General features: G+C 39.9%; 1 protein-coding gene across 1 annotated transcript in view; it reads left to right on the top strand.

Annotated features, from left to right (window-relative positions):
• LOC115209664 (protein mono-ADP-ribosyltransferase PARP14-like) overlaps positions 1 to 13,574 on the top strand; it is a 730,077-nt gene that overhangs the window by 185,442 nt on the left and 531,061 nt on the right. Inside the window, exons 10-12 of the mRNA XM_036508891.1 lie at positions 2,859 to 2,995; positions 3,277 to 3,504; positions 4,114 to 4,341. Coding sequence (XP_036364784.1) covers positions 2,859 to 2,995; positions 3,277 to 3,504; positions 4,114 to 4,341 — 593 coding nt within the window. The remainder of the gene's footprint in view (positions 1 to 2,858; positions 2,996 to 3,276; positions 3,505 to 4,113; positions 4,342 to 13,574) is intronic.

A 13,574-nucleotide genomic window follows, 5' to 3' on the forward strand; every position in this document is an offset into this window, starting at 1 on the left:
TGTATTTAACCATTATTAATCCACAATCATTTCATGCTATATGATAAGGTAATTTGCCATGTTATTGCTCTCCGTGCAAAACTGCTATGTTGATATTTCTAAAGGCTGAAGGAATTTATTTGTGGGGCAAAGTAAATAAAATAAAAGAAAAAGGAAAGAGACAAGGAAAAAAGAAAAAGAAAAAGGAGAAGAAGAAATAAGGAAAAGAAAAAGAAAAAGAAAAAGAAAAAAGAAAAAAGAAAGAGAAACGGGGGGGAGAAGGATAGAAAAGAAAAAGAAAGAGAAAAAGAAAAAGAAAAAAGAAAAAGAAGAAAAAGGAAAAGAAAAAAAGAAAAAGTGGAATGGGGAGAAAAGAAAAGGCGCCTATATAGAGTATACTGGGACAACTTAGCGGGAGGGGTTTTTTTTGCAACTTGTAATAAAGCCTGTCTTTGTATGAAACAATTGTACTAAAAACCAATCCATTCTTGTTGCTTCTTTCTCGTTTATAATCACCCCACATTACTGTATGGATAACACCATATAGTTTTTCTGGTGCATCTAAGTTAAGTACCACATTCAAGTAAATTCATTGGAAGTTACTTGAATCTTAATTGCTTTGATATATATATATATATATATATATATATATATATACATATATTATAGATATCTCAATATTCACACATACACAATCTTACACATACAATCCTTACTCACATGCATATATATATATATATATATATATACATATATTATAGATATCTCAATATTCACACATACACAATCTTACACATACAATCCTTACTCACATGCATATATATATATATATATATATATTAATAAATGAAATAAAACATATGAAATAAATGAATAGAAGATTTGGAGATGATGTACAGATATCTTATATTAGAAGAAATGAGGTATTTTGAAATTCAGATGGTTTTATATTTACAGATATTTATTTGTATATTACATGTTTTTATACATCATATATCATATATTAGCGCTTTCGTCCATTCTAGTGGAGTTTCAAATTGAACTAAGTTCTTGGGGAAAATTAGACTATTTTTATAGTGTTATTGAGTGTGTAGTGGTGGGGAGGGATATATGATAGTACAAGAGGGTGATGAATGGGGAGAAAGTGAGAGAGAGCAAACACACACTCTCTCTCTCTCTCTCACAAGACAATGATAAAAAGGAAATACAAACAATTTATTCAAAAGTGACACTTTGCTACCCTTGGAGAAAACAACTGGATTTTCAATCAAGAAGCCAAGAAGCCAAGAAGAATTATTATTATTGACAAACCTACCAAGTGCAAGGAAATCAACAAAATTTCTCCCCTTCTACTTCCTTTCCTTCTTTTTCCTTGATACCTCTTTCAGATACAAACACACAGACACACACACACACACACACAAACTCTCTCTCTCTCTCATGCCACCCTTGGAGTAAACATCCTGACCAGCCACAAAAAGAGCAAGAAAACAATTTTTTCTTCTTTCTCTCCCTTTTCTTCCTTTCCTTCTTTTTCTTTAACACTCTTTTCAGATACAAACACACACACACACACACATGCTCTCTCTCACTTTCTCCCCATTCCTCACTATCTTGTACTATCTTATATCCCTCCCCACCACTACACACTCAAAAACACTATAAAAATAGTCTAATTTTCCCCAAGAACTTAGTTCAATTTGAAAACTCCACTAGAATGGACGAAAGCGCTAATATATGATATATGATGTATAAAAACATGTAATATACAAATAAATATCTGTAAATATAAAACCATCTGAATTTCAAAATACCTCATCTCTTCTAATATAAGATATCTGTACATCATCTCCAAATCTTCTATTCATTTATTTCATATGTTTTATTTCATTTATTAATATATATATATAATATATATATACAATTCATAAATGAGGGCAAAGGAAAACGATTCTAATGCCAAATATGCCGAAAAATTGGACATATAGTCCATTAACCATATAATTTTTTCACAATACACATGCTACTTGAACAAAGGCCGACAGAAATTTCTAAAAAGTTCCATTATTACCATATCGGACCGATTTCAGGGTTAGCTACTAAGAGCCTTCTCTTCGTCAGTGATACATGTGGCAAAAGAAATAAATGAGATACTTACTCATACCCATGGAAGAAGCAAATACTAAGTCACGGGCACAACTAAGTACCCCAAATACATCCAACATAGAAATACTCCAGCCCATTCGAGGCATGTGCGATTTGAACTGAGGCTCTCACAGAATGAGTTAGTTAGTTCGGAAATGAACGTTTGAATTTATATCAGTTCAAATCGCACGTGCCTCGAATGGGCTGGAGTATTTCTATGTTGGATGTATTTGGGGTACTTAGTTGTGCCCGTGACTTAGTATTTGCTTCTTCCATGGGTATGAGTAAGTATCTCATTTATTTCTTTTGCCACATGTATCACTGACGAAGAGGGGGCTCTTAGTAGCTAACTCTGAAATCGGTCCGACATGGTAATAATGGAACTTTTTAGAAATTTCTGTCGGCCTTTGTTTGAGTAGCGTGCGTATTGTGAAAAAAATTATATAGTTAATGGACAATATGTCCAATTTTTCGGCATATTTGGCATTAGAATTTTTTCCTTTGCCCTCATTTATGAATTGTTTATAAATTTAACCATTAAAGGTACTTTTTAATATGCTGGCCATTGATAAAATTTTTTGGGAGAATATATTTTTTTTCAAAAAGAATTTTATCCTCACATTTGATATATATATATAATATTGTATATATATATATATATATATATATATATATATATATATATATATATATATATATATATTGTATATATGTTGGTATTTGTTTCTTTTCAGAAACCACATCTTCAAACCCATCCCCTCTTCATCCACAACAGAAAGTACCCTCCATGATACCCAGAACTAATGTGACATCCAGAGAAAATGCTGGCATTAAAATAAACCTAATGCCTGATTCAATTTCTAATGCATCTGTGAGTAAATAGATTCATGTAACTTATTTATATTTAATTGTTATTTCATTTCCAAATAAGGAATCATTACAGTTAATTAAAACATTTTCTCAATCAAATTCAAACATTTTATTTCCTTCACATCTGATATCTTGAGTATATCTTTTGCGAACTTTAAGAACCTCAAACTTACTACAGCCATTCTGTAGAGCCTTTCTTAACAACAATATCAACTGCAACAATGTATTTCTCTTCTCTCCATGGAATGTTCCTTAGTTGTTTACCATAAATTTCTTTTGTAGGTTGATGTCATCGTTAACAGCACCAATAAAAACCTCCAGCTTAATGATGGTTCTATTTCCAAATTTATTCTCAATGCTGCTGGTCCCCAGATACAAAGCGAATGTAGCCAGAAATATCCTCAAGGTATTTCTACATCTAACATAGCCATTACTAAAGGATATAACCTCAAATGTAAGAATGTATTTCATCTGGTATTACCTTCCTGGGATGAAAATTCTTCTGATTCAGTAAGTATCAATCATATGACATTGATTTATTGAAGCAGTTAATGTTTGAAGAGAACCTTATGCATGTTGTGTGAGAATCATAAAGCAAATGACAGCATCCTGTTTAATATTTGTTCTTCCAAGTTATCATTGGAAGGAAGCAGAAGATATCGATGAACAGGACACTTTTATATATAATAGAAGGAAAAAAGCCTCATGGCCTAACAACAGTTATGTGACTGATAAATAAGACTATATTAAAACATATTTCTGTGTTTTACTGTCTGTATTGGTGAGTTTTTCTCTGTCATGGCACGAGCACTAGAGAGGTTGTCATGTCCTCAACAACACTAAAGACTCCTCTTGGGTCTGCATTGTCTCTCTTCATTCACTAACCATTTTACACGGTGGATTGAGTCTGTTTTATTGTAGCAGCAACATGAGTGAGGTTGCATTGTCTCTTGCAGGACAAAAGAGTGATAGGAATGACAGTTGTGTTTAGAAGTGGTAGGAGTGAGAGGAATTGTGAGAGGAGGATATATTTATTACAACTTAATGGTTTCTTCCTGTAATAAGAAAATAATTTAATAAAATGTCTATTACTATTTACTAGACACTTATTTTTTTTAGATTCTGGCAAACTTGACTCAAATAATAACCATTTGTCTGGAAACTGCTGAGAAAATGGGTGCAAAAAGCCTTGCATTTCCTATATTAGGGGCTGGGACATTGAAGTACCCCATTGAAAACCTACCCAGAACAATGTATGAAGCAGTGAAAAACTACTCAATTCAAAATTCAAGCCAGATCAAAGATGTTTACTTTGTGGTTTATCCTCAAGACACAGAAATTCTGAAGGTTGGTTGATGTATTTGTTGTTTGTTGTTTTATGTTGATATTCTTGGAATTTACCAAAAAACAATATTCTACAAGAAACAAAGGAAATAGAAATGATCCTCATTTACAGCCCTTGTTCCATTTTGGAATGGGTGCAGGTTTATCCTCAAGACACAGAAATTCTGAAGGTTGGTTGATGTATTTGTTGTTTGTTGTTTTATGTTGATATTCTTGGAATTTACCAAAAAACAATATTCTACAAGAAACAAAGGAAATAGAAATGATCCTCATTTACAGCCCTTGTTCCATTTTGGAATGGGTGCAACATTTTGACTGGCCTCAATGAGCCACAAGGGTTTATTGAACCCCAGTGTCTGCTTTGGCATGGTTTCTATGGCTGGATGCCATTCCTAATGCCAACCACTTCACAGCATGTCCTGGGTACCTTTCTTCATGCTACATTTAATGCTGTTCATTATGTCTTGTTGTGCTTTATCCTTTCATTATACCATTTCCCATCACCAAATTCTTGCTTCTGAAATATTCCATTGAAGCATTTGAAGCTAAGAATGTTTTGCTTGTTGTTGTTGTTGTTATTGTTTGACCCTGAGTCAGTTGTGATTCATCAGCCTGAAGGTCAAAGATGCTTGTATGTCTTTCTTCTCTTCTTTTCTTCCTCCTCCTCTTCCAAGCTGCCGCACCCAAGATCCACTTCACAATGCCACACCAATTATTTCTGCTCCACCTTCCCCCTTTCTCTCTGTTTCTTGTTCTGTGACTCTTTAAAACATCTTGTAAATTTACTGTCAAGGAGAATTTGAAGCTCTTCACCCTGAAGAAGGCCAACCTTGTCCACTTTGAAATATCAAATTTGCTGTCGCTCTGTAGTTTGTTTCTGATATTTGTTATTGATCTTCTCTAATTAAGAAGCTGTATCCCTTAATTTGCTGCTTTTGTATACATGCACCAAGAAGAAATCATACGTTATTTTAATGAGATATGTCCTGTAATCACCTGAGGGGACACATCTACACCAACAGATCCATCAAAACCAGACTTTCAGTATCCCACCTGTGAGGGATCAATGCTATATGCTTGACACAATTGTCGTGATCAATGAACTTCCTCATATTTTCCAAATTCCATCACACAGTGTGGAGTGACAGGTGTCCAGATGTTAGTGCTGATGTGGTTGAAGAAATTTCTGACAGCCATGATAGGATTCTCCTGCATGTTTGACATGATACAGAGTCCTGTTGCCAGACAAAGGCTCTTCTTGCAGCCAACCTCTTGACTTAGGGCAGCACAACCTCCTCCAGACAGACTGAATGGAGGCATAACATGTACATTACTAGTGAGTGATCTCTCCAAACACCATGATGTTGACTGGATGCATTATCTTTATCACTCTCGGTACATGTCCTCAGATTATTGAGGGTCAGTTGGGCACCATCTGTGAGAAAAACAGCACTATGACACAATTCACTCTGCCGTGAATTTAGCCATGCTATAATGCTTGGTATTCATGACAGAAACACCAATGTGAACATTTCAGAATGTGTGTATGGAAATAGATTTCCACCTTGGCATCCGAAACTCAGAGTTTTATCTTTGCTACCGAATAATTGTCACATATTATAGTTACCTATATATATATGACCTCTGAGGGGATGCCGTCTTTTCCCGGAGCCTTATTTCTTGCTAGGAAGTCAACAGCCTTGGTGAGCTCTGCTATAGATGGCGGACTGTCAAGTTCGCACATGACTGGCAAGATCTTGACACTCTCGACTGCAGCCTCAGCCACTGTGGTCTCCCGTGAGTAGAGATCCTGGTAGTGCTCCACCCATCTATCCATTTGCTTGCCTTGATCCCTGATGAGATCTCCAGTAGTTGATTTCAGAGGGGCTGACTTGGTTGCGGATGGACCGAGGGCCTTCTTCAAACCGGCATACATCCCACGGGTGTCGCCCCTGTCAGCAGCTGACTGGATACTCTGACAGATTTCCTGCCAATACCTATTTGAACAGCGTCTGGCTGTCAGTTGGGTTTTATTTCGTGCCTTTCTGAGTTCTTCGAGTGACTTTGTAGAAGAGTCACTCTTGTATTGCACCAGAGCTGCACGCTTTGCTTCGATAACTGGCTCCAGCTCTGAGAGCCTAGCATTGAACCAATCTGGGTTTTGCCTTTCTCTCATGCCGAAAGTATCCAATGATGTCGTATACAAGGCTTCCCTGATATAGTCCCACCTACTTTCAGCAGAGGAGGTTGGGCAGCTACTGAGGGCAACCTTGATAGAAGCAGCAAAACATTTTCGCAGTGTAGGGTCCGAGGTTCTGGCGGTGTTGATGCGTGGTCGGCCCACTTTCTTGGAGCGATGGACTTTTTTAGGGAGAATCCTCACCCTGCTTCTAATTAGTGAGTGGTCTGTGTCACAATCCGCACTGTGGTAACTGCGGGTCAATAGAGTAGAATTCAGAAAGGATCTCTGTGTAATGATGAGATCCAAAGCTGGCAAAAACACCATCCTGCTTCGGCACCTTCATGAGCTTCTGTGTCAGTGCTGGGAAGAGGGTACAGTCCCTCAGGATATGTGGGATGCCAACATCATTACGCTCTACAAAAACAAAGGTGACCGTGGTGATTGTAACAATTACCGTGGTATATCCCTTCTAAGCACTGTTGGAAAGACCTTTGCCCGCGTTATCCTGACCAGGCTACAACTACTTGCTTCTCGATTCTATCCGGAATCGCAGTGTGGCTTTAGAAGAAGCAGATCAACTATCGATATGATATTCTCCATACGCCAACATCAGGAGAAGTCCAGAGAGCAGAAAATGCCATTATATATGGCCTTCATTGATCTAACAAAGGCTTTTGACTCGGTAAGCAGAACAGGCCTCTTCATCCTGCTCCAAAAACTCGGATGTCCACCAAAGCTGCTGAGGATCATCAAGTCTTTCCATGATGACATGCAAGGCACCATACAGCACAGCGGTTCAACATCAGCCGCCTTCCAAATAAAAAACGGGGAAAAGCAAGGCTGTGTCCTCGCTCCTACATTGTTTGGCATCTTCTTCTCACTCTTACTGTCACATGCCTTTCAGACATCAGATGATGGATTGTTTCTGCACAGTAGAAGTGACGGGAAACTGTTCAATCTCTCGCGCCTGCGTGCCAAGACCAAAATCAGAAACGTCCTGATCAAAGAGATGTTATTTGCTGATGATGCCGCTCTGGTAACACACACAGAAGAAGCCCTCCAAAGGCTCATTAACTGTTTTGAGCAAGCATGTAACGACTTTGGCTTAGCTATCAGCCTTAAGAAGACCAACATCATGGGCCAGGCTACATCGGACATCCCAAACATACATATTGAAGACCACAGATTACAAGAGGTGGAGAAGTTTACCTATCTTGGCTCTACCGTCACCTACAACCTATCCCTTGACGCTGAGCTCAATATACGCATTGGCAAGGCAGCTGCTGCGATGGCCCAACTCTCCAAACGGGCTTGGGACAACAATAAGCTGACCAAGACCACAAAAATGAAGATCTACCAGGCATGTGTACTCAGCACTCTACTGTATGGAAGCGAGACCTGGACGCTATACACACGCCAAGAGTGTCGCCTAAACATCTTTCACCTGCGCTGCCTCCAAAAAATCCTCCACATCAAATGGCAGAATCATATCCCCAACAAAGATGTCCTCAGGCAAGCAGGAATACCAAGCATGTTTGCACTCCTCACACAAAGACGTATGAGATGGCTTGGGCATGTTAGCCGTATGAAAGATGGCAGAATCCCCAAGGACATACTCAACGGAGAGCTTGCTAGGGGTACTAGGTCTGTGGGTAGACCGATCTTACATTACAAGGATGTTTGCAAAAGGGATATGAAGGCCTGCAACATCAACATTAGCGGTTGGGAGGCAGTCGCCAGCAACCGTGGAGAATGGCGACGTACAGTAAAAGAGGGTATACAGAGGAGTGACAGAAAGAGAGAGGAGAAATGGAAAGAAAGGAAGAGACATAAACAAGAGACTATGGCACTACAACCAGCCAGGAACAGTCTTCGCTACATTTGCAGTACCTGCCAGAGGGAGTGTTTGTCCAGGATAGGACTACACAGCCACAGCAAGAAATGTATCAGGAAATAAAATATAACAGCCGGACTAGACCTAGAAAAAAAAAAACAAGAAAAAGCGCAACTCCATTGTCTCCCGAGACAGAAAGGATGCCAATACAATACAATATATATATATATATTTATTAACCCCGACTCAACCCGGGACCTACATATATATATATTATATATATATATATATATATATATATGCGTGTATATGTACATGTAGAGGTAGGTACGTACATATATGTTTATATATATGCATATGTTTTATTTTATTTATTAATATATTATATGATGAAACGCACGCACACACGCACGCACCCCCTTAAGAGATCATGCTTGACCAACTTACTAGCAATGGAAGAATTGGTGACGCGCATCCTCGATGATAGTGATGCTGTTGACATCGTTTTATTGGACTTTGCCAAAGCTTTTGACTCGGTAAACCACCGCCTACTACTTGTCAAGCTTCAAACATATAGTTTCCATCCGGATATTGTACGATGGGTTGGTGCCTTCCTCTCAGATCGCTCCTTCCAAGTTCAAGTTAATGGTTCGTGATCTGACCTCTCCAGTGCGAGCAGTGGCGTGCCTCAAGGTTCAGTGCTTGGGCCCTTGTTGTTCTTAGTCTTCATAAATGACTTGCCCGACGACCTCACGCAACACACCCTGTATTTGCCGACGATATCAAACTGGTCGTTCCTCGCGGTAGTATAGAGGATCTTCGTCGATGCCTCCACCAAATTTGGAAGTGGTCTAACGATTGGGACCTGTGTCTGAACGTGTCAAAGTGCTGTCATCTGCTGTCGGCTCTACTCTGCAACTCAACTTGATTTCGAGCCGGGTCGTCTGCTGCTGGAGAGGACCGATCAGGTAAAGGACCTGGGTATCTTGGTGGATTCCTCCTTTTCGCCTTCGGCCCAGTGCGTCCATGCTGCCAACAAAGCGCGCGGAATTCTGTTTTTGATTCGACGGTCATTCGGAATGCTCACAGCAGCCATATTCCTGCCACTCTATGTCACGCTGGTGAGACCCATATTGGAGTATGGGATTCAAGCCTCTTCTCCTTATCTCCTCAAAGACATACAGCACCTCGAAAGAGTCCAGAGGCTGGCTACCCGCCTGGTTCATGGTCTCAAAAATTTGTCCTACGAAGAAAGGCTGAGGACGCTCGACCTTTATTCTCTTGAAAAACGCCGCCGCCGTGGTGATCTCATTCTCGCCCACAACATCATAAGCGGGAAGTGTAACCTCTCGAAAGAGCTGTTCTTCACTCCTGCTCCGGAGCGTCGGCTGCGGGGTCATTCCGAAAAGCTCTACCTGCGACGATTTCATCTCAATCGAAGGAGAGGAGCTTTCTCCGTCCGGGTTGTGGATCCGTGGAACAAGCTGCCAGATGAGATGGTGAAGATGCCGACGACCGCTTTGTTCAAAGCCTCCCTGGACCTCAAGTGGCCCGAACTCTTTACATGAACACCACCCTGTACTTAACTCCATGTCCCCCTACATGGCCTTGCTATTTGCTTTTGAGCCAAATTAACTAACTAACTAACTAACTAACTTAAGTAAGATTGTTCTTTATATCAAGTTTTTGTTCTTGATATTAACTTTGATGCACACTCTTAACCTTTCTGTCCCATCCCTTTCTCAGCCTTCATTCTTTGATTTCCTTTTCCTCTACTTAACTTGACTCTTCCTCTCTCTCATTCTTCACTCTCTCTCTCCCCCTCTCCATCCTTCATGGTTTCCTCGCAGCCATTCCCCTTCTTCTCTCCCTTTCTCTTGCTCCTCCTCCCCCCTTCCTGTCATTCACCCGCGACGTGACTTCCGCTACTGTCTCTCTGGCCTGGTCCTCTCTAGGTAATGGACGACATTCTTTTTGCTCTGCTCATCGTTTATAAAAAATTCTGCATTCGCAATACTTTTTTTCGTTCGGCGTTAACAGCCCTTCTTATCTTGTTTTTCCTTGTCCTGTCTTTTATTGTTTATAATTTGTACTGTCGTTACTGTCCTGTTTTTGGTTACCATTTTTTAACCCTCTGCGAAAAGATCTCAGAATTTTAATTGATTTGCTTTTCGCAGGAAGGAAAGTTTCTTGTCGAAGATACGTCTCGCTTTTATCCTTCGAAACGTAGAGTAGATGAAACCTTTAGCGACTGAAGAAGGGGGTTTTTCTTTGTGTTAATTGTCCTGTACTCTATATTTTTTTTGCTGTTTTTAAAAAAATGTCCAGTTCCTTTGGTTTGTGTCTATGTTTTCGTTTCTCATTGTGTTCGACATCCTTTTGGTGTCCTGTACTCATATATGCGTGTATATATACATGTAGAGGTAGGCACGTACAGATATGTATGTATATATTCATATGTTTTTTTTATTTATTATATATATATATATATATATATGCGTGTATATGTACATGTAGAGGTAGGTACGTACATATATGTTTATATATATGCATATGTTTTATTTTATTTATTAATATATTATATGATGAAACGCACGCACACACGCACGCACCCCCTTAAGAGATCATGCTTGACCAACTTACTAGCAATGGAAGAATTGGTGACGCGCATCCTCGATGATAGTGATGCTGTTGACATCGTTTTATTGGACTTTGCCAAAGCTTTTGACTCGGTAAACCACCGCCTACTACTTGTCAAGCTTCAAACATATAGTTTCCATCCGGATATTGTACGATGGGTTGGTGCCTTCCTCTCAGATCGCTCCTTCCAAGTTCAAGTTAATGGTTCGTGATCTGACCTCTCCAGTGCGAGCAGTGGCGTGCCTCAAGGTTCAGTGCTTGGGCCCTTGTTGTTCTTAGTCTTCATAAATGACTTGCCCGACGACCTCACGCAACACACCCTTGTATTTGCCGACGATATCAAACTGGTCGTTCCTCGCGGTAGTATAGAGGATCTTCGTCGATGCCTCCACCAAATTTGGAAGTGGTCTAACGATTGGGACCTGTGTCTGAACGTGTCAAAGTGCTGTCATCTGCTGTCGGCTCTACTCCTGCAACTCAACTTGATTTCGAGCCGGGTCGTCTGCTGCTGGAGAGGACCGATCAGGTAAAGGACCTGGGTATCTTGGTGGATTCCTCCTTTTCGCCTTCGGCCCAGTGCGTCCATGCTGCCAACAAAGCGCGCGGAATTCTGTTTTTGATTCGACGGTCATTCGGAATGCTCACAGCAGCCATATTCCTGCCACTCTATGTCACGCTGGTGAGACCCATATTGGAGTATGGGATTCAAGCCTCTTCTCCTTATCTCCTCAAAGACATACAGCACCTCGAAAGAGTCCAGAGGCTGGCTACCCGCCTGGTTCATGGTCTCAAAAATTGTCCTACGAAGAAAGGCTGAGGACGCTCGACCTTTATTCTCTTGAAAAACGCCGCCGCCGTGGTGATCTCATTCTCGCCCACAACATCATAAGCGGGAAGTGTAACCTCTCGAAAGAGCTGTTCTTCACTCCTGCTCCGGAGCGTCGGCTGCGGGGTCATTCCGAAAAGCTCTACCTGCGACGATTTCATCTCAATCGAAGGAGAGGAGCTTTCTCCGTCCGGGTTGTGGATCCGTGGAACAAGCTGCCAGATGAGATGGTGAAGATGCCGACGACCGCTTTGTTCAAAGCCTCCCTGGACCTCAAGTGGCCCGAACTCTTTACATGAACACCACCCTGTACTTAACTCCATGTCCCCCTACATGGCCTTGCTATTTGCTTTTGAGCCAAATTAACTAACTAACTAACTAACTAACTTAAGTAAGATTGTTCTTTATATCAAGTTTTTGTTCTTGATATTAACTTTGATGCACACTCTTAACCTTTCTGTCCCATCCCTTTCTCAGCCTTCATTCTTTGATTCCTTTTCCTCTACTTAACTTGACTCTTCCTCTCTCTCATTCTTCACTCTCTCTCTCCCCCTCTCCATCCTTCATGGTTTCCTCGCAGCCATTCCCCTTCTTCTCTCCCTTTCTCTTGCTCCTCCTCCCCCTTCCTGTCATTCACCCGCGACGTGACTTCCGCTACTGTCTCTCTGGCCTGGTCCTCTCTAGGTAATGGACGACATTCTTTTTGCTCTGCTCATCGTTTATAAAAAATTCTGCATTCGCAATACTTTTTTTCGTTCGGCGTTAACAGCCCTTCTTATCTTGTTTTTCCTTGTCCTGTCTTTTATTGTTTATAATTTGTACTGTCGTTACTGTCCTGTTTTTGGTTACCATTTTTTAACCCTCTGCGAAAAGATCTCAGAATTTTAATTGATTTGCTTTTCGCAGGAAGGAAAGTTTCTTGTCGAAGATACGTCTCGCTTTTATCCTTCGAAACGTAGAGTAGATGAAACCTTTAGCGACTGAAGAAGGGGGTTTTTCTTTGTGTTAATTGTCCTGTACTCTATATTTTTTTTGCTGTTTTTAAAAAAATGTCCAGTTCCTTTGGTTTGTGTCTATGTTTTCGTTTCTCATTGTGTTCGACATCCTTTTGGTGTCCTGTACTCATATATGCGTGTATATATACATGTAGAGGTAGGCACGTACAGATATGTATGTATATATTCATATGTTTTTTTTATTTATTAATATATATATATATCAAAGTGAAGTTGTAAGGTACCGCATGAGTGGAAATATATATGAAAGAAGGTTTGAAAATGCAATTTTAAAAGATGTTTATTTACCTGACCGGTTTCACTTTTTTAGAAAAAAATTGTCAAAAGTAACATGTAAAAGCTTTGTTGTGTTAGGTACTGGTTGTCACAAAATATTACAATATATATATACATTCTTTGATAATAATAATAAGAACATGTTAAAAACAGTTTACAAGGAAAAATCTTGAGAAAATATTAAAAAGTTCATTAAAAATATTAGGATTGCATTAAAAATCATGTTTGTTTGGAAGTATCTATATATATATAGGTGCAGGAGTGGCTGTGTGGTAAGTAGCTTGTTTACCAACCACATGGTTAGTCCTACAGAGTGGCACAGCTACGATTATCTCCGCCTATGCCCCACATGCGAGGCTACTAAATGATCAGAAGGACCACTTTTATGATACCCTTCTACAGGCTACCTCAAAGACTAGTGGCAAGGACCTCATCTTTGTGGGTGGAGACTTTAATGGGCAT

The sequence above is a fragment of the Octopus sinensis genome, linkage group LG1 (assembly GCF_006345805.1).
Source record: "Octopus sinensis linkage group LG1, ASM634580v1, whole genome shotgun sequence".
Lineage (NCBI taxonomy): Eukaryota > Metazoa > Mollusca > Cephalopoda > Octopoda > Octopodidae > Octopus > Octopus sinensis.